At 43.4% G+C, this 25,075-nt stretch overlaps 1 protein-coding gene across 1 annotated transcript; it reads right to left on the bottom strand.

The window, feature by feature from the left end:
• Positions 1 to 4,263: 4,263 nt before the first annotated feature.
• Positions 4,264 to 5,091, bottom strand: LOC137348703 (G-protein coupled receptor 15-like). Its single transcript, XM_068013959.1, has one exon. It carries the CDS (start codon positions 5,089 to 5,091, stop codon positions 4,264 to 4,266), a length of 828 nt encoding a protein of 275 aa, XP_067870060.1.
• Positions 5,092 to 25,075: the final 19,984 nt, after the last annotated feature.

The raw sequence follows: 25,075 nt of genomic DNA, 5'->3' as shown, positions 1-25,075 counted from the left end.
GGCCTCCATTACAAGCAGAAACCCAAAAAGTTAGATTGTGGCCCCAAATGCCACCCTCCCAACCAGCATGTTGGACTCTGTTCCATAATACCACCAACTCCAAAAGATGTTAGACCATGTTCTCCAACACCACCTTCCCCCACAGGATGCTAGACCCTGCCTCTCAATACACACTCCCTCACATAATGTTAGACCCGGTGACCCACTATCATCATACCCCACAGCATGTTAAATGCTGCTCCCCAATACTACACTCCCCAAAAAGATTTTAGGTCCTTAGGGAAGAGAATAGAAGAGTTCACATTTCATGAAGACAACACAGAGGTTTACATTTCAGTGAGTGAACAGAAGGGTTCACGTTTAGGCCCAGCTGCTTCTTCAGCACCTTCCAGGCCTCCCACATCAATGGTGTGTGGTTTTGACCAAATAATTATAGGCCTGTCAGTCTGACCTTGGTGGCGGACAATTTATTGGAATCAATTACGAGCAGTAGGATAAACTGCCACTTAGAAAGGCATGGATTAATCAGGGATGGTCAGCATGGATTTGTTAAGGAAAGGTCGTGTCTTACTAACTTAATTGATTGTTTGAGTAAGTAACAAGGAGGATTCATGAGGGCAGTGCAATGGATGTTGTCTCCATGGATTTTAGTAAGGCATTTGACAAGGTCCCACATGGCAGACTGGTCAGAAAAGTAAAAGCCAGAAAAGGATTCAGAGGAATGTGGCGAGTTCGATCCAAAATTGGCTCAGTGACAGGAAACAAAGGGTAATGGTCAATGGATGTTTTTGCGAATGGAAAGCTGTTTCCAGTGGCATTCCATAGGGCTCAGTGTTGGGTTCCTTGCTGTTTGCGGTACATATTAATGATCTGGACTTAAATGTGGGAGGCATGTTTGGCAAATTTGCCGATGACACCAAAATTGGCCGTGTAGTTGATAGTGAAGAGGATTGCTGTAGACTCCAGACTGATATCAATGGTTTGGTTGCGTGGGCGGAAAATTGGCAAATGGAATTCAATCCGGAGAAGTGTAAAGTAATGCACTTGAGGAGGGCAAACAAAGCAAGGAAATACACAATAAACGGGAGGATATTGAGAGGGGTAGAAGAAGTGAGAGACCTTGGAGTGCGTGTCCACAGGTCCCTGAAGGAGGCAGGGCAGGTCGATAAAGTGGTGAAGAAGGCATATGGAATGCTTTCCTTTATTGGCCGAGGTATAGAATACAAAAGCAGGGATGTAATGCTGGAACTGTATAAAACACTAGTTAGGTCACAGTTGGGGTATTGCGTACAGTTCTGGTCACCACATTACAGGAAGGATATAATTCCTCTGGAGAGAGTACAGAGGAGATTTATAAGAATGTTGCCAGGGCTTGAAAGTTGCAGCTTTTGAGGAAAGATTGGATAGGCTAGCATTGTTTTCCTTCGAACAGAGGGGGCTGAGGGGTGACTTAATTGAGGTGTACAAAATTATGAGGGGCCTAGATAGAGTATACAGGAAGGACTTGTTTCCCCTAGTAGAGAGGTCAATTACCAGAGGACTGAATAGCCTCTTTCTGTGCCCTAATTTTTCAATGGTTTGCTAACTAATTTAATTGCTAAGACTGACTGATTTCAAATCAGACTTTTCATTACGTGTGATAAAATAATGTTTATACTGAGCTATATATTAATCCTGTTGGTGCTTAACTCTGGGTAAAGATGGTTGAGATGTGATATAATGGGAAAATGTCCTTTGAGCTTCACCGATCAAGTGCTTTTGAAGCTGAGCGTTTTGAAAGGGAACGAATCATAGAAAGATAAAGTTCATCAGAAATCTAGCTGAATGTGCAAACAGTCAGCTGCCAGTCTCATCCTCATTCTTTACTTCTCTTATTTGGTTTTTGCACAACATCTGAACCTCCTATATTCTGCCTGGTTCTCAGTTCGATTATCCACCTGACATCTGCTTGATCTTATTCTTCAACTCTTTCTGCACCCAGGGAGCTCTGTATCCATTTGCCCTTGTGGAAATGTACCTCGACTGTAACCAAACTGTCTCTGCTTTAAAGGCAGTTCATTTTTCAGTTACACATTTGCCTGTCAATCTTAGATTCCAATTTACTTGGTCCAGATCCGCTCTCAACCCATTCATTTTGTTCCTCCCCAATTAATTGTCTTTACTTTGGACTTTTCCTTATTCTTTTCCATAGCTAACCTAAATCTTATGATAGAGACCATGGCCAGTATCCCCTAAGTGTTCCCCGACTGTCACCTGATCCACTTGACCCACCTCATTCCCCAGAACCAGATCCAGTACTGCTTCCTTCCTCATTGGACTGGAGACATAGTGACGCAGTAATTTCTCCTGAACACCCTCTCTAAACTCATGCCCCTCTCTTCCCTTTACACTACTACTCTCCCAGTCTATGGTAGGATATTTAAAGTTCCCATTATAACCATTCGAAAATGCTTGCATTTACCTGTTTTCATTTTTGCAAATTTGTTCCATTGCATCTTTCCCACTAGTTGATGGCCTTTAGACCAACCGCAGGAAAGTAATGGTACCTCAATTGTTTCTTAGCTCTAACCAGACCGATTCTGTTCTTGACTCCACTAGGATATGCCTTCTCCAGCACTGTGATATTCTCCTTAATTAATACTGCTATACGTCCTTCCCTATTACTCCTGAAAACCTTGCAGCCAGGATTATTTAGTACAAAATCCTGCCCTTTTTGAGCCAGTTCTCTATTATTAACACATCATATTTCCACGTGGTCGACAGTGCCTGCACCTCACCAACCTTATTTACGATACTCCACGCATTCCTATATATGCACATTACATCTAATTTAGAGCTTATGAATTCCCTCTTACTCTGAACCTACCTAATAACTTATTATTTTTCTATCTATTGCTATCTGACCCTCTCAATTCCCTGTGCACCTGGGTTTTACTCTCTAATATTACCTACTAGCACCCACACCCCTGCCAAGAGAAGGTGAAACAAGGGGACAGACATGGAGAGAGAGAGAGAGAGAGAGAGAGATGGTTCGGGAAAGAGACAGAGATATACAGGGAGAGAGACAGACAGATATGGATATAGATACTGACAGCCATGGAGATCGAGACAGTCATATATCTATAGGGAGAAACAAACATGGTGAGACAGAGGGAAACAGAGAGACATGGAGAGGGAGATACGATCTGACAGGGAGAGGGAGAGACAAGCAGACAAGGAAGGAGAGAAACAAAGAGGCAAGAGATGAAGTGACATGCATGGAGAGAGACTGTCTTAGAAAGAGAGAGAGAGAGAGTGACGGGGGGGTAGGGGGGAAACAGGAAGACATGGAGACAGAGTAAGGTCGCTGAAGATATGGAGACAGGGAGAGAGAGAGAGAGAAAGTTGGACCGATGGAGAGATTGATGAGACAAAGAGACAAAGATAGATAGAGACAGAGGGAAGAGATGCAGAGGTAGAGAAACACAGACAGACCGAGATCGACAAGGAAAGACAGGGAGAGACGGGGGTGGTGGGGTGGGGGGGGGGGGGGGGTGGAGAGAGAGAAAGAGAGATGCACAGAAGAGGAGAGGAGTGAGAGGGACAGATTTGCAGATAGAGAGAGAGACCATGAGAAGACAAATGGGACAGAGCAGAGAGAGACCGAGGGGTAGAGAAACAGACAGGGAATGTTATGGGGCAGAGTAGGAGATGCAGAGGTAGATGTACAGATAAGGAAATAGAGGTCGAGGGATAGAGATGGAAAGAGAGAGAGGGTAGAGATGAGTAGGCAGAGGGATAAAGGTAAAGAGGGAAAGAGCAACAGAGGTGGAGAGAGTCAGAGAGAGAGAGATGGAGAGGGACAGACGGTGAGATCTGGAGTCCTTTTGGGTTCTGGGGGTTTCCAGTGTGTCACTTATCTGTCTGGCTGTCTCTATCTCCTTCTCTCCATTGATGTGGAGATCTCTCATTCTGATCAGGTGCACAGCAGCCACTGTGACTGGCAGCTTTGTCCATTCTGCTGTAGGTTCAGGGTGGGTTTAATTGAAGTTCAGCTGAGCTTTTCATTGACTCTTTGTTGATAAACAATTCATGAATGGTCTGCAGACCAAGACCCACCTCAATAAGTCAGGTTATTAATAAAATATAATCTCAGAATCAGATTTAAAAGCATTTCGGGGCTCTGTGCGGTGAATATAAAATGTTTCTCTGTCCTGTGGGGAGTGTAGGGAATGGAATATGAAATGGGATTTAGTTCCAGTGTTTGAAACCCTTTAGCTCTTTCTATGATTTCACTAATTTAACAATGAGATTGAGAGGGTATTTCACCGCGTGCTTCAGCTCATCTCTGAATTTAGTCTGGCTCACAACATAAATACAGGTATTGGTGCAGGAACTGAGAAGCTGCAGCATCTTTGATGTGTGATCTGTGATAAAGCGAGGATCAGTGTAGGAGTGATAATGCCGAACATCTGCAATTCGTGCATAAATGTTATACAAAACCCAGGTCACCCATAGCAGCATAAAACTGCCGGATATACTGAAGAGTAAAATAATGGATTTTCTTCGATTCTCCATCTCTGGGTCCTTGTGATTCTGTCCATTGCTGTGACCCCGGAATCCCCTGCGGATTTTACTGCTTACTAAAATACATCTGACCGTCAGAACATTGAGCAGAAAAATCAGAAAGAATGGGGCACAAGGAGCTAAAATGAGGTGAAGCAATTGAAATGCGGCCCATGCTGGAGAAATATAGAAGCTCAGTTTAGTAGCACAACCCATTGGAACATTATCAATAATGGCCTGTTGTTCCCGTGTAAAGAACCAGGGCAGAGACACTAAACAGCCCAGCACACTCACTGTCCCTACAATCAAAGCCGCCGTTTTCCCGGTGCAATATTTTGTTTTCAGCTTCCCACAACAAATGGCTACAAATCGATCAAAGGTGAAAGTGACTGTGAGCCAGACAGAAACCACCGTGGCTGCAGCACTCAGAAAGATAATAAGACTACACACGGGAGTAATTCTCAGGAATGAATCTCGGAAATAATTTGAAACAATCCAAATCAATATGGGATCAATGATAACGACCAAGAGATCAGCCACTGCCATTCCCACCAGATAGAGAGTGATACATTTGGAGAGACCGCACTTTCCTCGGGAAAGGATCACAATCGTCACCAAGTTAACTGGAAGAGAGAGAAAAGGAAGCAGAGAAATTACTGATCAGACTTGGAGACAAAGCATCAATTTGACAGGATCTGGGGTGAACTTTGCAGCTTTGTTGCTGCATCTACAGTGAAAACTGATTCATTGACATGGGCGGCACTTTGCCACAGTGAAATGTTTGAAACAGAGTTATTAATAATGAATTGAGAAGCCGATACAGAAGGTTAATATGGTCAACACCGTATCTACTGGAAGGGTGAAGGTGTTTTACAGACTGGGATCCCATTGGGTTAAATTGGGGTTGGTTCCTGAATGTACGGCTGGGAAGGTGTAGATGGCTTGTTGCTGTGGGTTGAGTCGACAGGGGCTGGTACAAATTGGGAAAAGGCTGAGAGCTGCTGAGCTGAGTTTGAGGGTTGGGATTTATTTGGAAGAGGCAGCTGAAGGTGGAGCCAGTGAGTGCTATTGGGAGGGAGAGAAGGAAAAGGGCATGTTGGAGCTGGAGGGGAGAAAGGAGCAGATGGTTTGGGAAAGTGGATAAACTGAAGCAATGGATGAGGAGAGAGAGAATTCAATGCAGTGTGAGGAGAGGCTGAGATTCACAGGGAGAGACAGCTGCAGAGTGTTCGAGGAAATTTAATATATAGATCCCAGTAACAACTCAATTAATACATTCAAACAATAATACCTGTGTTTATTGATGTTAGAGAACAGTTCATTGGTTATGCAATATACTCAACACATTTAGTTTGCATAGGCAGCTAAATATAAATTTAAATGTATTTCTGATATCAGCCTCGCTCTTTATTGAGTTTAGCAGAGATTTTAAAGTGCAGTATTTAAATAATGAATTACCATCAGTGAAGAACTGATTCTATTCTGTTTATGCAGTCAGTAAGGAATAGGAATGCTCTACAAAACAAAATGAGGACCTGACATAAATAAATAAAGAGGATCAAGTCCAACAGTAAAATTAAAGCAATCTGTCAACAGACAACTTCAACTCACAGTTTCTCTCACTACTTGCTCTGGATATTTCAGCACTTTATGATAGTGAATTAGTCATACCGCTGCGTCTTTCTCTTTCCTTCTGGTTATCTCTTTATCTCGGTTTCGTTCCCCCCTGCTCCTTTTCTCCTTCCTTCTTTCAGTCACCCTCCCTATCTCTCTGGAGTACTCACACTCTGCGAACTGTTACTTAATGCCGTTTTTCACAAACAATTTATTTCTAACATTCTGCACCCGTATTCTATTCACCAGCCCCGTGTTCAATGATTCTATTCTCAGAGTCTGTTTGTTCAATGGTGAAATCTCTGTGAATAGTTTAATGTGTCCAGAGAACACCCAAGTCTCCCCTTGTTCACCTACACTTTTCACTTCATCTACAATGCATGGAATAAACAGGATTGAAAGCTTCTTCCAGACAAACCTCACAATCATTGAAAGTCCTTCTCCACGAATTATAAAGTACACTGTTAGAATGTGGGATTGTTTAATAAAACACCAACATCAGCGCTGCAGCTGATAATCTACAGACAAATGGAAAGACTCTTGATTCCAACTGATACAGTGTAAACCAATAAAACATCACATAAACAGTTTCTACTTTACAATGTAGTCCAGTGACAGTGAAGGCTCCATAGTGAAGCAGAGAAGGAGATTTGAACGAGTCAGCAGCAAACTCAGTTCAGTCGCCAGACCTCTGAGACACATACAGAATGAAATAATATTTTATAACAGTGATAACCAATAAATACATTGAAATCACAGTTAAACTGAACCCTGTTATTGTGGAGGGAGGACATTGTGCAGTCCCCTTGTCACACTGAGACCGTGAGATGTCTCGTTATCAATCATTGTAAAAACAAAAATCATAAAATATTCCAGGACCTGTTAGTTCCACATCATGAAATTGTCAAAAACTCCCGATGGTCTGATTATTGAACCTAACTGAGACATCTGATTCGAATGCATTCAATACACACCACAATCCAGTAACAATGCCAGGGTTGCTTGAACCAATACCATTACAGACATAATGCAACTCCAGCAACACTGAAAGAGTAGACAATGAAGAGATTCCATTCAGTAAATTGCTGGAAATGCACAGGCAGCTAGAAATAATACCAAGTGGTGCAGCACAGTTAACATCGATTTGCACCATAAACAGCTGAGATACTGGCTTACCGGGAACCCCAATTGCTGCAAGTGCAGGATAATAAATGCCTGCTATATAATAGAGTACCGGATATCCCATTTCTGTGAGAAGCAGAGACTGCTGTTAGCCTGGAACCCACCCACAGCTCCGGCAGGTACTCTGAGCTAATCCATTCCAATAGGTCCAGATTTATACAGAGGTTAAGTCTCCAATGACACGGTTATACCCCTGATCATTGCCAGTAGTTACACTCACCTGAACAAACACATTACATTAGCAGCTTGGGCTCTGATGTGAATAATGTGGTGGATAAAACACAATCATTTCAATGTCAATGACATTTTCTTCGTAAGGCCGCTCTCGGGAATAAACCTGAAATCTGTACTAATACTGTATGGATTCTACAATTATGAGTGGCGTAGTATCAGGTGGCAGGACTATATCTCCAACACAGAAGTCCTTGAAGCGGCCAACACCCCCAGCTTATACACACTACTGAGTCAGCGGCGCTTGAGATGGCTTGGCCATGTGAGCCGAATGGAAGATGGCAGGATCCCCAAAGACACATTGTACAGCGAGCTCGCCACTGGTATCAGACCCACCAGCCGTCCATGTCTCCGCTATAAAGACGTCTGCAAACGCGACATGAAATCGTGTGTCATTAATCACAAGTCGTGGGAGTCAGTTGCCAGCATTCGCCAGAGCTGGTGGGCAGCCATAAAGACAGGGCTAAATTGTGGCGAGTCGAAGAGACTTAGTAGTTGGCAGGGAAAAAGACAGAGGCGCAAGGGGAGAGCCAACTGTGCAACAGCCCCGACAAACAAATTTCTCTGCAGCACCTGTGGAAGAGCCTGTCACTCCAGAATTGGCCTTTATAGCCACTCCAGGCGCTGCTTCACAAACCACTGACCACCTCCAGGCGCGTATCCATTGTCTCTCGAGATAAGGAGGTCCAAAAGAAAGAAAGAAAGAAGTGGCGTAGTGTACATTTTCCACATTATTGTATTGACCTTGTTCACTCTTGGCGTTTCTATTGTAAATGTAACCAATCTGTCTGCAGTGTCCACTGAATCCAGGGCAAAAAGCAATCCCGTTTCATTCTATTCCTGCCTTCTCCCAGTTACAATGTGAACTTTGAGTCTTTGATTCGGGATCACATTCACGGTTGTAGCCTAGAAACTACTGTGAATGATATTAGGGGGACAGACACTGTACACGTCCATTGGAGAGGCCGTCCCATGGCGATAATATCACTGGGCTAGTAATCCAGAGTGATAAATTGGCAGAGATCCATTCACCAAAGACGGGAAGCAGGAGACAGGACTAACGCCCTGTCTAGAAGTAATTCCCCTGACTGGAAAAAACCCAGCCGTTCAATACAAGCTGAAATGAGCATCACCAGCGATCTACTAACTCTGAAGTTTGTTTATTTGTCTGTGGGCGTCTCTAGCTAGGCCAGCATTTGTTGCCCATCCTAACTGCCCTGAGTGACTTGCGAGGCTATTTCAGAGGCATTTGTTTTTTAAGAATCACATGTAGGCCAGGCCGCATAAGGACATTAGTAAACCAGATGGGTTTTTACAACACTTCCCAATGGTTTTACGGTTATCATTAGACTAGTTTTTTTTCATTTCCAGGTTTTTTTTTAAAGTTGATGTCAAATTTCAGCCTCTGCCATGGTGGGATTCGATCCCATATCTCCAAAGCAATAGCCTGGGCTCTGTATTACATAGCTAGGGGTATTACCACTATGCCACAGCCTCCCCCGTACGTTGCGGTTAATTAAAGGGACCAGGATTTTCAGCATTGTCACAGAGGCCCTACCCTAATGGCCTGGGGAATGGGTTTCATGTCCCACCATGGTAGCTTCTGGAATTTAAATTCAATTAATTTAAAAAAAATCTGCAATTGAAAGCTAGTCTCTGCAATGGTGCCAGGAAACTGTCATCGATTGCTGTAAATACCCATTTTTTTTTTTTGATAATTCCTTTTGGGTGGGGGAGGAAATATGCCATTCTTACCTGGTCTGGCCTACGTGTGACCCAGAGCAATGTGGCTGAGTCTTAACCGCCCTCTGAAACTGCCCAGCAGGCTGTCAAGGCCAACAAATACTGACCATGTCAGCGAAGCTGACATCACATGAAATAATAAAAGAAAATCTTCTCTCTACGCTATTTCACCACAGATATTTACCTGTTTTTTTTTTCTACAGTGGTTAATGGCTCCGGTAAAAATACAACTGTGCCAACTCCTGACTCCTTTCCTCCAGTTCACTGCTGACCAGACACCCAAACTCCACCATCCCTCACTACCAACTGCTTCAAATCCCTGCTTCCATGTCTCACCCTCACAATGTCCATCTCGCCCAACATCTTCAGCCTAACTGACCTGCATTGACTCCCAGTCCTCTAAGTACTGCAATTTATCATTCTTATCATGGGGTTAAAATTCTTCCATGTCCTCACCACTCCTCATCTGCAGCTACTCCTCCAAACCTGCAGCAAACCCATCCGTGATCTCCCCATACCACTGACATTGGTATCTTTCAATGGGACTGCCCCCGTCTGGTTCTAATATTTTTGATCTGATTGCAACCAGAGCATCTACAGCAATGGCCTCTCTTCTCACACCAGCACGATTACCTCTGCAGTCCTGGAACGTTCCATTCTTGCTCCCTCTTCTTCCTCAGGGACACACTGCCCTCTGGCAACATCATCTACAGATATGGGGTATACAGCATCCATATCTGTGCTGACAACACCCATCTCTAGCTCTCCATCATCTCTCTCAACCCTCCTCAGCCTCTGTGTTATCTATTTTCCATGAGCTGTAATTTCCTCCAATTAAACATGGAGCAGAGCCAAGCTTCCACCTTTGGCTCCACAACAAACTCCACACTCTTACCATTGATTCTATTGCCATTCTTGGCTGTTGCATTAGCCTGATTATGCTGTTGCATAAAATATGATCCCTATTCATTCCTGACCTGAGCTTCTGACCTCATGTTGTCTCCATCAGAAATAATGCCTCCTTCCACCTCTATAACAGCTCCAGCCTCTGTCCCTGTCTCTGCTCATCACGCACTGAAAACGCCCAATCATGCCCATACCTCTGACATTGGTATCTTTCAATGGGACTGCCACCGCCTGGTTCTAATATTGCTGATCTGATTGTAACCAGAGCACGTTCAGCAATGGCCTCTCTTCCCACACCAGCACTATTACCACTGCAGTCCTGGAATTTTCCATTCTTGCTCCCTCCTCTTCCTCATGTACACACTGCTCACTGGTAATATCATCTATAGATATGGGGTTAGCTTCCACACGTGTGCTGGCAGCACCCATCGCCTGTGTAAGATTATTAGGTTGCTAAAAGCTACTAACCAGAGTACTAATTGTTAAAATCTTGCTGTTATCAACTAACAATTGACTTATTATTATAAACTAACGTTTAGCTTAATTAGAACCCTTCTTTGTAGTATGGCAAAGTGGGAAAAGTTAGGAAATAGGGTACAGTATGGACAAGTTGTCAAGGCAGAGGGATTCTGGGAGATTATGTCAAGTTTCAAAATGCGTGCTTGCAGTACAAGGGTGAGAACTTTTGACAACAGACAGTGGAAAAACAGCTTCTATGTAGATTTGTCTTGTAATGAGATAAGGAACCTCGAAATGTAAAAGCACTGAGACAAAGTAGTCAGCACAAAGGGATATTACTTGCACAAATTTCAAAGCTTAGCAACCATCACAAAATGATCCTTGGTTGGTAAAGAAAGGTATCCTTTAATACAAGGCTGATTGGGAGAGGGCAGGGTTAACTGGAAAGCTGCCAGGATAAAAGAAGTCCTGTTTTTGACACTATAGGGCACAGAACTTTCGAACAAGAGGAAAAAGAGAGAGTGCAACCAAAAGCCTTGAAGACCAAAAGCTGCCAGACAAAGAGTTGTGGGCTCTGCTGTCCAGTCTCTAATATGGGTAATATCTGTGTTAGGCTGTTAATCACTGCCTGAGTTTGTGACTATGGTTTATCTGAAAACTTACCGAACTTGTCTTTACCTTTATCTCAATAAAGTCGATTCACAACAAGCTTTGTACTGCCAAGTCTGTTCCCACCTTAGAAGGGGAAATAAATCACCCCTATCGTATCAAATCTTACAATACTGCGAAAAGCTTTGGTTTCCTTACTTAAGATGGTTAGATTCTCTTTTGTTTGATGTGGTCATTGCCTGGAACTTGTACAGTATTAGATCAAAGGAAGACATTTATACTGTTGCCAAAAAGAGTAGCAAGACTATACATTGGGAGGATTTTAGACTTCGGCAAAGGACCAGAAAATTGATCAGGAAAGAGAAATGAGACTATTAGGGTAGACTAGCAAGAGACATAAAAACAAATTGTAAACATTTGTATTAGTATGTAAACAGGAAGAGATTAGTGAAAATAAAGACGGGCCCATTAGAGGCAGAGACTGGTGAAATTATAATGGGGAAATGGCAGAATAATTAAACAAATACTTTGTATCTGTCTTCAGGTAGAAGACAGAAAAAAAGCTCCGTAAACAATGAGAAAGAAAGTGTCTGCCAAAAATGAGGAACTTAGAGAAATTAATATAAGTAAAGAAATCATACTGGTGAAATGAATGGGACTAGGTTGTGGCAAATCCCTTGGACCTGACTAGCTGCACCCTGGAGTTTTAAAAGAGGTAGCTGCAAAGATAGTGGATGCGCTTGTTTTGATTTTCCAGAATTCCTTAGATACTAGTACAGTTCCCAAGGATTGGAAGGTAGAAAACACAATAAATGGGACATTTACATATTGACAGGCTGTATCTAACAGGGTATCTCAAGGATCAATACTTGGCCTTAGCTATTTACAATATCTATTAATGACTTAAATGAGGGAACTGAGTGTAATGTATGCACCTTTGCTGATAATACAAAATTAGGTTGGAAGGTAAGCTAGAAGGAGGATGCAAAGAAACTACCGAGGGATATGGACAGCTTGAGTGAGTGGGAAAGAACATGGCAGATGGAATACAATGTGGCGAAGTGTGAAGTTATCCACTTAGGTACCAAAATAATCAGAGTATTTGTTGATTGGTGAGAGACATGGAAATGTTAGCATTCAGAGAAACCTGGCTGTCCTTGTACATAATACCATGCAGGTACAGCGAGCAAATACGGAGGCAAATGATATATCAGCATCTATTACAAAGTATAAGAGTAAATAAAATTCTTACTAAAATAATACAGGGCATTGGTTGAGGCTACATCTGAAGTCTTGTGTACAGTGTTGATCTCCTTGCCTAAGGAAGGACATACCATTCCAAGAGCAAGTGCAAGGAAGGTTCATTGGACTGGTTCATGGGGGGATGAGAGGATTGTCCAATGAGGAGAGGTTGAGTAGACTAGATCTATATTCCCTGGAGTTTAGAAGAATGAGAGGCGATCTATTTAAAATAGATAAAAATCTTAAGGGGTTTGACAGTGTAGATGCTGAGAAACCTTTTCCCACGGCTGGGAATCTATAACATGTGGTCACAGTCTCAGAATAAGGGATTGATCATTTAGGACTAAGATGAGGAGTAATTTCTTCACTCAAAGAGCCCAGCAATGCTGTTTCCTTCATGTATTTATCCAATTCACTTCTGAAAGTTTCTATTGAATATGCACTGCATATCAGATCACAGCTCATTGTTTAAAACAATGTTTCCTCTTTACGACAATGGTCTTTTGCCAATCACCTTAAATCTGTGGCCTCTCGTTGCAGACCCATCTGCCACTGGAAACAAGTTTCTCCTTATTTAATCTGTAAAATTACTCATGATTTTGAAACCGTCTATCAAGCCTCCTCTTAACTTTCTCTCCTCTAAGGGGAACTGCACCAAATTCTCCAGTGTGTCCACATAACTGAACCCGCTTACCCTGGAACCATTCGAGTAAAACCCCTCTGCTCTCTCGCCAAGGCCTTGAAATCCTCCCTAAAGCTCACAATTAAATGCAATATTCCAGCTCAGCCGGAATCAGTGTCTTATAGTGGTTTGGCGCAACCTCCTTACTTTTGTACTCTGTGCCTCTATTAATAAAGCTAAGGACGCTGTATGCTTTTTAAACAGCCTTCACAACTTGTCCTGGGATTTTCAAGGATTTGTGTACTTACACCCCCAGGTTCCCGCACCCACTTTAAAATTTTACCATTTAATTATATTGCCTGTTCTCATTCTTTCTGCCAAAGTGTATCACCTCACATTTCACTTTTAACATTCATCTACCGTGTGTCTGCCCGTTCGACCAGTCAGTCGGGTCATCCTGAAGTCTGTTACTATCTGCCTTACTGCTTACTACATTTTTGAGTGCTGTCTTACCTGTAATCTTCGAAATTATGCCCTGAATACCCAAGGCCAGATCATTAATACACATCAACAGATGTGGTTTTAGGAATTTCCAGTGGAAAATTTGACAGAAATGCGAGTGAAACATGTTAGGGTCGGACGTACTGGGATGCTCCATATATCGGGTGAGCTCGTGCTGATATAATGTGAATATATGACTAGTCGATATTCACATGGGGAATCAGCCCTGTGTAGACTTGGTGATGAAGATGGGTTCATTACAGGAACATAGGAACAGTAGGAGGCCATTTAGCCCCTCAAACCTGTTCCACCATTCAATGAGATCATGACTGGTCTGTGACCTAACTCCATACACCCACCTGTCCCATATCCCTTAGTACCGTTGGTTGACTGAAATCTAACAATCACAGATTTAAAATTTACAATTGATATGGCATCAATTGCCATTTGTGAAAGAGCAATCCAAATTTCTTCCACACGTTGTGTATGCAGGTTATTTTTTTTTTAGAGATACAGCACTGAAACAGGCCCTTCGGCCCACCGAATCTGTGCCGACCATCAACCACCCATTTATACTAATCCTACATTAATCCCATTACCCTCTCACATCCCACCTTCTCTCAATTCCCCGACCTATACTAGGAGCAATTTATAATGGCCAATTTACCTGCAAGTCTTTGGCTGTGGGAGGAAACCGGAGCACCCGGCGAAAACCCACACGGTCACAGGGAGAACTTGCAAACTCCACACAGGCAGTACCCAGAATCAAACCCCGGTCACTGGAGCTGTGAGGCTGCAGTGCTAACCACTGCGCCACTGTTGCCTAAATGCAGTCCTGAAAGTTCTGGCTCTCACTTCTAGACTATGGCTCCGAGCCCTAGATTCTCCAACCGTTGGGAATACTGTTTCTCCATCTCCCTAATTTCGATTTCATTTTTTATGAACTTTCGTAGCCATTGAGTCGGCATTGGCCCATATTGATGGCAGTGATTAAACATTATTTTTCATTGAGATTACATTGTAGCAGAATTGTACCTGATACATTTTTCAGTTAAGCACTTATAGTCATCATTAATTAGTGAATATACTGGTGGACTGGCCACATATTCCAACACTGGGCCAGTCCCAGGAAACTAACCAGGTGGACATTGTCTAACACAACACATGTAAACTGAACCAACTACCAGAAATTAGCAGAGTTAGCAGAAATTAGCAGAAATTACCCAAACACACCCTAACCCTAACCCAGCACCTGGAAACTGACCAGGTGAGAATCACCTAAAAAAGATGAAAGGTCACAGACCTGAAACGTTAACTCTGCTTTTCTCTGTCCACAGATGCTGCCTTGCCTGCTGAGTATTTCCAGCACTTTCAGTTTCTATTTCAGATTTCCTGCATCTGCAGTATTTTACTTTTATTTAATCTATAAGCATCACCTAACCCAGGCATGTTCATTGGCCCAGCACCTGGAAAGTGACCACGTGATCATCACCTAACCCAGGCATGTTCATTGGCCCAGCACCTGGAAAGTGACCACGTGATCATCACCTAACCCAGGCATGTTCATTGGCCCAGCACCTGGAAAGTGACCACGTGATCATCACCTAACCCAGGCATGTTCATTGGCCCAGCACCTGGAAAGTGACCACGTGATCATCACCTAACCCAGGCATGTTCATTGGCCCAGCACCTGGAAAGTGACCACGTGATCATCACCTAACTCAGGACATGTTCAGTGACCCATCACCTGTAAACTGACCAGGTGAGCATCAACAAACCCAGAACGTGCTGTCACCTACCCTGTAATTATTTTTTCCCCCTCGGATTAAAGACAGTGGGCTGAATTTTACCGGCCCCTCGATGCCGCAGGTCGCGGTGCAAGGGGCTGGTAAAATGCTGCGGGGAGAGTCCCGCCATGACCCGCGATGTCGAGAAGGGCCCACCGCATGTTACCAGCGGTGGCGGGACCTCGGTGCGGCCCCCCACCATAATTAGCATATGCTGATTATGCATCCCGCCGCCTCTCCACTGACACTTCCGGATTTTTCACTGAAAGGGCTGCCATCACGTGCCGTCCATTCACGATTTGAAAAGCTGGCAGGTCCTCAGAGGCAGAAGTTGTCGCCAGTGAAGTTCTGTTATTCTGCATTCTTAAAGGAGGAGGTAAGGGGCATATTCCGGGGTCTAACTCTGCATTCTGGAAGGGAAGAGGAAGGAGGATATTCCGGAGTCTAACTCTGCATTCTGGAAGGGAGAGGGGAGGGGGGATATTCAGGGGTTTAACTCTGCATTCTGGAAGGGAAGAGGGAGGGGGATATTCCGGGGTCTAACTCTGCATTCTGGAAGGGAGGAGGGAGGGGGATATTCAGGGGTCTAACTCTGCATTCTGGAAGGGAGGAGGGAGGGGGATATTCCGGGGTCTAACTCTGCATTCTGGAAGGGAGAGGGGAGGGGGGATATTCAGGAGTCTAACTCTGCATTCTTCAAGGGAGGAGAGAGGGAGGATATTCAGGGGTTTAACTCTGCATTCTGGAACGGAAGAGAGGAGGGGGGATATTCAGGGGTCTAACTCTTCATTCTTAAAGGGAGAGGGGAGGGGGATATTCAGGGGTTTAACTCTTCATTCTTAAAGGGAGAGGGGAGGGGGATATTCAGGGGTTTAACTCTTCATTCTTAAAGGGAGAGGGGAGGGGGATATTCAGGGGTCTAACTCTGCATTCTGGAACGGAAGAGGGGAGGGGGATATTCAGGGGTCTAACTCTTCATTCTTAAAGGGAGGAGAGAGGGGGGATATTCCGGGGTCTCACTCTGCATTCTGGAACGGAAGAGGGGAGGGGGGATATTCAGGGGTCTAACTCTTCATTCTTAAAGGGAGGAGAGAGGGGGGATATTCAGGGGTTTAACTCTTCATTCTTAAAGGGAGGAGAGAGGGGGGATATTCCGGGGTCTCACTCTGCATTCTAGAAGGGAAGAGGAAGGGGGATATTCAAGGGTTTAACTCTGCATTCCGGAAGGGAAGAGGAAGGGGGGATATTCAGGGGTCTAACTCTGCATTCTTAAAGGGAGGAGAGAGGGGGGATATTCCGGGGTCTAACTCTGCATTCTTAAAGGGAGGAGAGAGGGGGGATATTCCGGGGTCTAACTCTGCATTCCGGAAGGGAAGAGGAAGGGGGGATATTCAGGGGTCTAACTCTGCATTCTTAAAGGGAGGAGAGAGGGGGGATATTCCGGGGTCTAACTCTGCATTCTGGAAGGGAAGAGGAAGGGGGATATTCAGGGGTCTCGCTCTGCTTTTATTAAAGGGAGGAGGTTTGGGATTACTGGAGGGAAAGCTGTGCTGGCATGAAGGGAGGTTACCTCTGATAACAGTGTACGCTCTGTGTTTGTGAGGGGGCAATGGCACACTATGCACCCTGTGTGTGGGGAGTGTGCCAGAAAGGGCAGGGGCATTAAGGTTTTATGGATGGTGGGGGCAATCGATTCAGCTGGTAGGATTTTGATGTGGTCATGCTGTGTCACTCTGAGTGTTGGCCAAGATGGGCAATGCCATTGCACGCCACATAGTTGATCCAGGAAAACAGCTGATGCACCTGTCAACACCAATCCCTGCCCTGGTAGAAACCTTCGAATGCAGGCAGGGTTCAACTTTATTTAGCACATGGAAATAGGTATGGCTCATCCTACATTGTGTGATCCTCTGCACGTGAGGATCCATATGCGCGAGAGGCAATACCAACAGGCAGGTGCAATCCACGTACAGGCTGCCGGTCATGAGCAGCAGCCCCCAAGGGGTGCTCGCCATTACATTTGCTGTGCATGTACAGGCCCCACATGACATGCCATCGAATGTCAGAGCACCAGTGTCAGAGGACATTGTGCGTATAGAGAAGGTGGTGACACATCTCTGTGCCCTGCTCAAGGGTGACCTGCAGTCCGTGGGCTCCGGTGGACATCCCATGCCTTTGTTCCTCATAGTGGCAGCGGTTCTCAAGCCTGATGCCTCTGCACCTTTTTAGGGGCCCACCAGAGACCTTTGTGAGGTCCCACAGTCAGCGGTGTACAGCTGCATCAGGGAGGTCACCAATGCCCTGCACTGGAGGGTCAGTGAGAATGTTTGCTTCAGGACAGACTCTCACAGCCAGGCCCAGAGGGCCATTGGTTCTGGCACTAATGCCAGAGAACCATAGGTTGTAATGTTCATAGACTGCACTCATGTGGCCATCAGGCCTACTGCCAGGCTACCACCTGCAGACTCTCTGTGTGGAACAGAATGCTGTTGGTTTATTAACAGCACTGAAAACAATTATCACTCATCCAACAGATAAACTGTTCTTCTGCAATTTGCATTCCTGACCAGGAATCAAACCTAGGTTGCAGCATCGAATCCTGACCACTGGACAACCAAGTGTATTCAAGTGCTATGACCATTGTAAACATAATTGAACTGACGGCTGTTAACTTGGATATGATTTTATCTCCCTGCACCAGATTTAAATGCAATTGTGACTCTTCTGCTTACAAATCAATTTAGATGTAGCTATATTCTTTATTCATTTTCTCGGCAAGAACAAAGAACAAAGAACAGTACAGCACAGGAACAGGCCATTCGGCCCTCCAAGCCTGTGCCGATCTGGATGCCTGCCTAAACTAACACCTTCTGCACTTCCGGGGCCCATATCCCTCTATTCCCTTCCTATTCATGTATTTGTCAAGATGTCTCTTAAACGTCGCTATCGTATCTGCTTCCACCACCTCCCCTGGCAGCAAGTTCCAGGCACTCACCACCCTCTGTGTAAAAAACTTGCCTCGCACATCCCCTCTAAACTTTGCCCCTCTCACCTTAAACCTATGTCCCCTAGTAACTGACTCTTCCACCCTGGGAAAAAGCTTCTGACTATCCATTCTGTCCATGCCGCTCATAACTTTGTAAACCTCTATCATGTCGCCCCTCCACCTCTGGCGTTCCAGTGAAAACAATCCGAGTTTTTCCAACCTCTCCTCATAGCTAATGCCCTCCAGACCAGGCAACATCCTGGTAAACCTCCTCTGTACCCTCTCCAAAGCCTCCACGTCCTTCTGGTAGTGTGGCGGCCAGAATTGCATGCAATATTCTAAGTGTGGCCTAACTGAGGTTCGGTACAGCTGCAGCATGACTTGCCAAAATTCTGGCTAATTCTGTCTTAAATCAGAAATTATTTTCTACCTATTTATTTCTCTCTTACTCTTCAGTTACAGGTAAGTACATTTATACACAGCACAGATACACTGAAATACATGAAGAAATAACATAAAAATGCACACATATTTATTCATAACTAGCACACTGAAACATGCACAATATATTTACAGGCATTTCAGTTTTAACCATAAATAAATATCTAGTTAGAAAGTGATGTATGTTATAAAAGTAAAGTAAATTTACAATTGACACCAACACACAAAATATCGAAATCATAACACAAACACTCAATTTATATGAAAATATGACACCCATATAGACGCATTCACAGTTTGTATTGTCATACGGCCCTGTCTGCAGTTCTAGGAAAAGTCTACATACCAAAACGTAATAGTTTTTGACAAGCTTCCCGCCCTGTTGTGTATTTGGAGCAGTTTCTATTTGTATGGTGGTGATTCTGAGTGATGATGCTGGGACTCTGCTCAGACAATGGGATTTGCTGCAGTCTGCTGGCAGCAAGTGATGAAATTGTCACAGGCAGCTGAACGCTAAATGGTGAATTTGCTTTAGCTTTTGGAGATATGCTTGTCCATTGTCTATTGTCCACTGTTCACAGGTCATGAAATTTCATTGAATCATGAAATTATAGAAAAACACAGTACAGAAAGAAGTCATTCGGCCCATTGAGTATGTGCTGTCTCTTTGAAAGAGTAATAGATTTAGCCCCGCTCTCCATTCTTTCCCCATATGCTGCAATTTATCTTGTCCTTCAAATATGTACCCAATTTTCTGTTGGAGGCTACTATTGAATCCACCACCTCAAATGGCAGTGCTTTCCACGTCCTAAACAGTCCTGTGTTTAAAAAAAAAAAGAACTGCTGGGTGTTGTTACGATGGAGGTGGGAGAAGTGCACTGTTAACTCAGTCCCACTTCTCCACGGGTCACAGTATGTAAATATTTTTTCCTATTTACCGAAACAACGAATTAGATACTGGATTTGTCTGCAGAATAGAGCACATCAACCAGGCTTCTTTAATCAACAACAAAATTAACTATTTATTGTGAACCCAAGTCTTAACCAATAATGAAGTAAATTTATATACGACAGGGATATTAGAGCTCATTATTTTCCCTAGCCCCCAGGCACACATATTTACATCCAAAAACCAGTTAATCTGGAAAAAAAGGATTTTGGTTTACAGATGTTTCATAGGAATGAAAGGAATAATAAAATAATTGACTCTGTCATGCTCTAGAAGCAAGATCTTCAGTTAGGCGAGGTCTCCCAAAGTCGAATAGTTGGATGCCACTTGAAGTCTTTCCAGGTAAAGTTGATGAACAGTCTGCGATGGGTAAGCATTCAAAGATCTTCAACAGTAGAAGGTTTCACAGAAGGTCTTCCATCAAGGGTGTAGCAACAGGTCTTCTTAGGTCTTGCAGCAGCAGTATAGCACTAGAAGGTTTCTTCAAATTTCAGGATTTCTTAAAACACATGAGGCAACAGGAACCACAATTGATGCACGGATCCTTCAGAGGCAGGAGGGAATAGGACTGCTTAAGACTTGGATTCATAATAAATAGTTAATTTTGTTTTTAATTAAATAAATCTGGTTGGGGCGCTCTATTCTGCGAACAAATCGAGTATCTAACTAGTTGTTTCGGTAAATGGGAAACAATATTTATATGCTGTGACCCGTGGAGAAATGGGACTGAGTTAACAGTGCACTTCTCCCACCTCGGTCGTACCAGCACCCAGCAGTTCATTTTCCTTTTTACACAGAACTGTTTAGGAAGTGGAAAGCACTGCCATTTGAGGTGATGGATTGAATAGTGGCCTCCAACAGAGAATTTGGTAAATATTTGAAGAACAAGATGAAATGCAGAATATGGGGAAACAATGGAGAGCGGGGCTAAATGTATTACTCTTCCACAGAGACAGCGTATACTCAATGGGCCGAATGACTTCTTTCTGTACTGCTCTTTTCTATAATTTCATGATTCAATGAAATTTCATGCCACATTTGAAATATAAGGTTTCTTCTCAAAATATGCAGGATTCTTTTAGAGAGAGGTAAAACATTTTTTTGGTTGTTCTTCTGATCTCTAAGCAGGTCAGAATCAGATTTTAGAATGTCTTTTTGTCCAAACTCACTGGCTTTTAAAGTTCCAAACTGAAACCACAAGTTTCCTGAGACAGGTCACATGTCCAGTCATATAGTGCTTTTCATGACGCAGGACGTCCCAAATAGCTTTACAGTCAATTCAGTACTGCTGAAATACAGTTACTCTTTTAGGAAACAGGGCAGCCAATTTGCACACATCAAGTTCCCAGATGCAGCAATGTGATAATGACGAGATCATCTGCTTTTGTCATGTTGATGGAAAGATAAATACTGAGCAGGGCACCACAGATAATTCCCCTACTCTTCCTCAAAACGTGTTCTCTTATGTCCACCTGAGAAGGGAAATGAGCGCTCGGTTTAACGTCTCATCCAAAAGACAACACCTCCAAACATGCGTCTCTCCCTCAGTACCGGAGTGGAATGTAAGCCTTGATTTTCGTGCTCAAGTCCTGGAGCAGGACTTAAACCCGATTTTCTCTGACTCAAAGGCAGAAGTGCTACCAACTGAGCCAATACGGGTGCAATTCACAAGACAAGAAAGTGCATTTCACAAAAAAAAAGGGGTTGTAAGATGGTAAGGCAACTGCCAAGGCAGCAGCAGTGGTGTGGAGAAACATACAATGGTAGCACAGGGGGAGGCCATTTGTTCTTCTTAGACTGGGCAGTCATTCTTGTTCATTGGGAGTGATACTTACACCAGTTTGAACAACAGGCAAAAAAGCTGTCCCAATGTCATAAACATTGGAGCAAATTTTTCAGACTCTCCGACTTCAGAGGGCGTGGCAGTAGGGCCGGTAAATGCTTCCAGCAGAGGCCTGCCACCGGCTCGACGCTGGGAAGGCTCACCCTTATATTGCCGACAGCTGCGAGGCCTTTTCACTGTGGTTCGATGGAATAAATGGTCCTTCAAAGATAGGAATTCAACAGTTCGGCTGTTGTAGCATTAACTGTCCCTTCAGTGATGAACACAACAATACAGATACTTGGTTCAGAAAAAAAATCTTATTTTCTTAGGGAATTAATTTGGCTTGCTGCTGCGCTTTGTAGAATTTTGAGAGAAAAATAACACAGCTTCTTCAGTTTAGACCGCATCAGAACTCTCTCTGACCAAACCAGTCTGTGCCAGCTAATTTTCAAAAGTCAAATTGCAACATTGAATCACGTGACATCTCTCTTGCTGCTGTTGCTTGGAAACCAGAATGCACTCTGGCAGACTGAGCGTCCCGAACTCTGTCTTAAAGGTGCACTGATCTTTTTACAGTCTTAAAGGCACACACAATATTTCCAGGGAGAACAAAAAAACAAGACCATGACACCTCCGTCCCTGGCGAAATGAAACACCATTCCCGAAATGCATTTCAATACTGACAAAAAAAAAGTTGGAAAAATACGAACAATTATTCCCGTGTTTACGCACCATTCACTCCACTAATAATTTCAATATTTTCTTTATACCATCGCCATTTACATAAGTTAACATGGTTAAATTGGTGACAAAGTGTCAGTGATAACATTATTTTTCCTCAAAATATGTGCAACCCTTAGACGGTAAGTCTGTAACAACACACTCCATCTAAATATTCTAGCATTTCTGTTTTTAAACTTTTCCACAAACGTTAATAGGTTGTGGTCAGTGTATATTAATATTTCTTTATAGTCCCGGACATATATTTCAAAATGTTTGAGAGCCAGTAAAAGTCCCAATGTTTCTTTTTCCACAGTGGAATACATTTTTTGATGACAATTTAGTTTTCTGGAAAAATACCCTACCGATTTCTCTGCACCTGATTCATCATCTTGCAATCGGACTGCACCAGCTCTAGGCTGTGAGCATCAATTGCTATTTTAAAGGGCTTAGCAAAATTTGGAGCAGCCAACGCTGGTTCATTAGTTAGGATTGCCTTTAGATTTTTAAAAGTTGCCTGGTATTCATCTGACCATACCACCACTCCATTTATCTTTTTTAGTAGTGAGTCGGTTAATGGTGCAGCCATAATATTAATATTTCGTACAGATTTCCAGTAAAAACCACACATCCCTAAAAACCTCATTATTTCCAGTTTAGATTTAGGGATAGGGAACTCCATTAAGGCTTGTACCTTTGCCGTTTTTTTTGGCAATACCTGTCCTTGCCCCACTATGTGTCCAAGGTAAGTTACTCTTGCCTTTCTGAATTTTTTCCCCCAGATATATCACTAGGCTTGTAACTTTTTAAACAGATTTTTTTTTTTTTAGATGGTTTGAGTGTTCTTGCCAAGTGTTACTCTATATTAGCACATCATTTAGATATACTACACAGTTGGGAACACTGGCTACTACCTGATTCATTAATCTTTGAAAGGTGGCTGAGGCATTTTTTTTTTTAGCCTGAATGGCATCACCTGACACTGATAAAGACCGTCAGGTGTTACAAAAGCTGATATCTCTTTGGCTCGAGGAGTCAAAGGAACTTGGCAGTATCCCTTTAACAAGTCGATCTGGATAAGAAACTTAGCACTGCCCACTCTGTCGATACAGTTTTCTAAATGCGGAATTGGGTAGGAGTCTGCCTTTGTTATCGCATTAACTTTTCTATAGTCTATACAAAATCGTGTTGACCTGTCAGGTTTAGGTACTAGAACTACTGCTGATCTCCAGCTACTTTCACTAGGTTCGATCAAATTATTTTCCAGCATGCACCAGATCTCCTCTTTCACTTGGGCCTGTTTGTCCGGATTCAAGTGGTAAGGATGTTGTTTTAAAGGAATGGCTCCCCCTATATCCACATCATGTTTGGCTAAGGTTGCGCATCCCTCTTTTAAATGTTGTGAAAAGCCTGGTTAGGTCTTCACGTTGTTTTGCCTCTAAGTGCAAAAGCATGTGGTCTAATTTTCCTAACCATTCTGTATTCGCTAATCTGATAGTTGAAGGCTCAATTTGAGAGTTTCCTAGGCCTGCTTCTGCCGCCTCCTCACTACCCTTTCCCTTCTCAACAGTCCCGATTACCTGACATACCTGCACTGGCTTATCCTCATCCCTACGATAATATTGCTTTAACATATTGATGTAACACAACCAGTTCTTCGTCCAGCGATCAGGGGTGTCAATCAAGTAATCTACATTACCCACTCTTTTGATCACTCTGTATGGGCCACTCGTTCTCCCTGTAACGGTAACAACACCAATACTTCATCCCCTGGTTGGAAATCGCGGGATTTTGCATTCTTGTCTGCCCATTTTTTCATATTGGCTTGGGATGCTTCAAGGTTTTCCTAAGCCACACCACAAGCTTTTCTGAACCATTCCTGGAACACAGATACGTAGTTCAGTATCGAAGATTCATTCTTTTGTTCCAAGAATCTGTCTTTTATAAGTTTTGGAGGACCTCTTACTGCATGTCTGTAAACCAATCCAAAAGGACTGAAGCCTGTCGACTCATTCTGTGAGTCTCTGGTGGCAAATAAAAGAAAGTCTGGTACTTTATCCCAGTCATGTGGATATTCGTGACTGTATGTTGCAATGATTGTTCTGAGAGTCTAGCGAAATCTCTCTAAAGCTCCCTGTGACTGTCGATGATGTGCTGAAGATTTCAACTGTGTAATGCCCAAATTGTCCAGGACTTCTTGAAATATCTTAGACCTGAAATTAGAACCTTTATCTGATTGAACTTCAAGTGGTAAACCATATCTCGTAAAGAATTGGGTTAACTTCTCTACCCTTACTCTAGCAGTAATTGCCCTCAAAGGAATGACCTCTGGAAATTGAGTAGCCATATCCATGATCATACGTATGTATTTATGTCCTGCTTTTGTTTTTGGAACGGGTCCTACACAGTCTACTAATACCCTGCTAAATGGTTCCTCAATCACGGGTATGGGAACTTGTGGTGCCGGTTTTATGGTAGGTTGTGGTTTTCCCACAGTTTGACAGGTATGGCATGTTCTACAAAATTGTCTCACATCCTTTGTAAGACCTGGCCAGTATGGTGGTGCATGTGTGATTTGGTCTTCCGAATTCCCTTATGTCCTGCAAAAGGAATATCATGTGATTACCTTAATAATCCTTGACGATATTTAGGTGGTCCCACTATCTGTTCAACTGTCCAGTCTTCGTCTAGAGGTCTATGAGGAGGTCTCCAT

This window comes from Heterodontus francisci, chromosome 34 (assembly GCF_036365525.1).
Source record: "Heterodontus francisci isolate sHetFra1 chromosome 34, sHetFra1.hap1, whole genome shotgun sequence".
Taxonomy (NCBI): Eukaryota; Metazoa; Chordata; class Chondrichthyes; order Heterodontiformes; family Heterodontidae; genus Heterodontus; species Heterodontus francisci.
The sequence above is the reverse complement of the archived record's forward strand: the minus strand, read 5'-3'. Positions and strand labels throughout refer to the sequence as shown.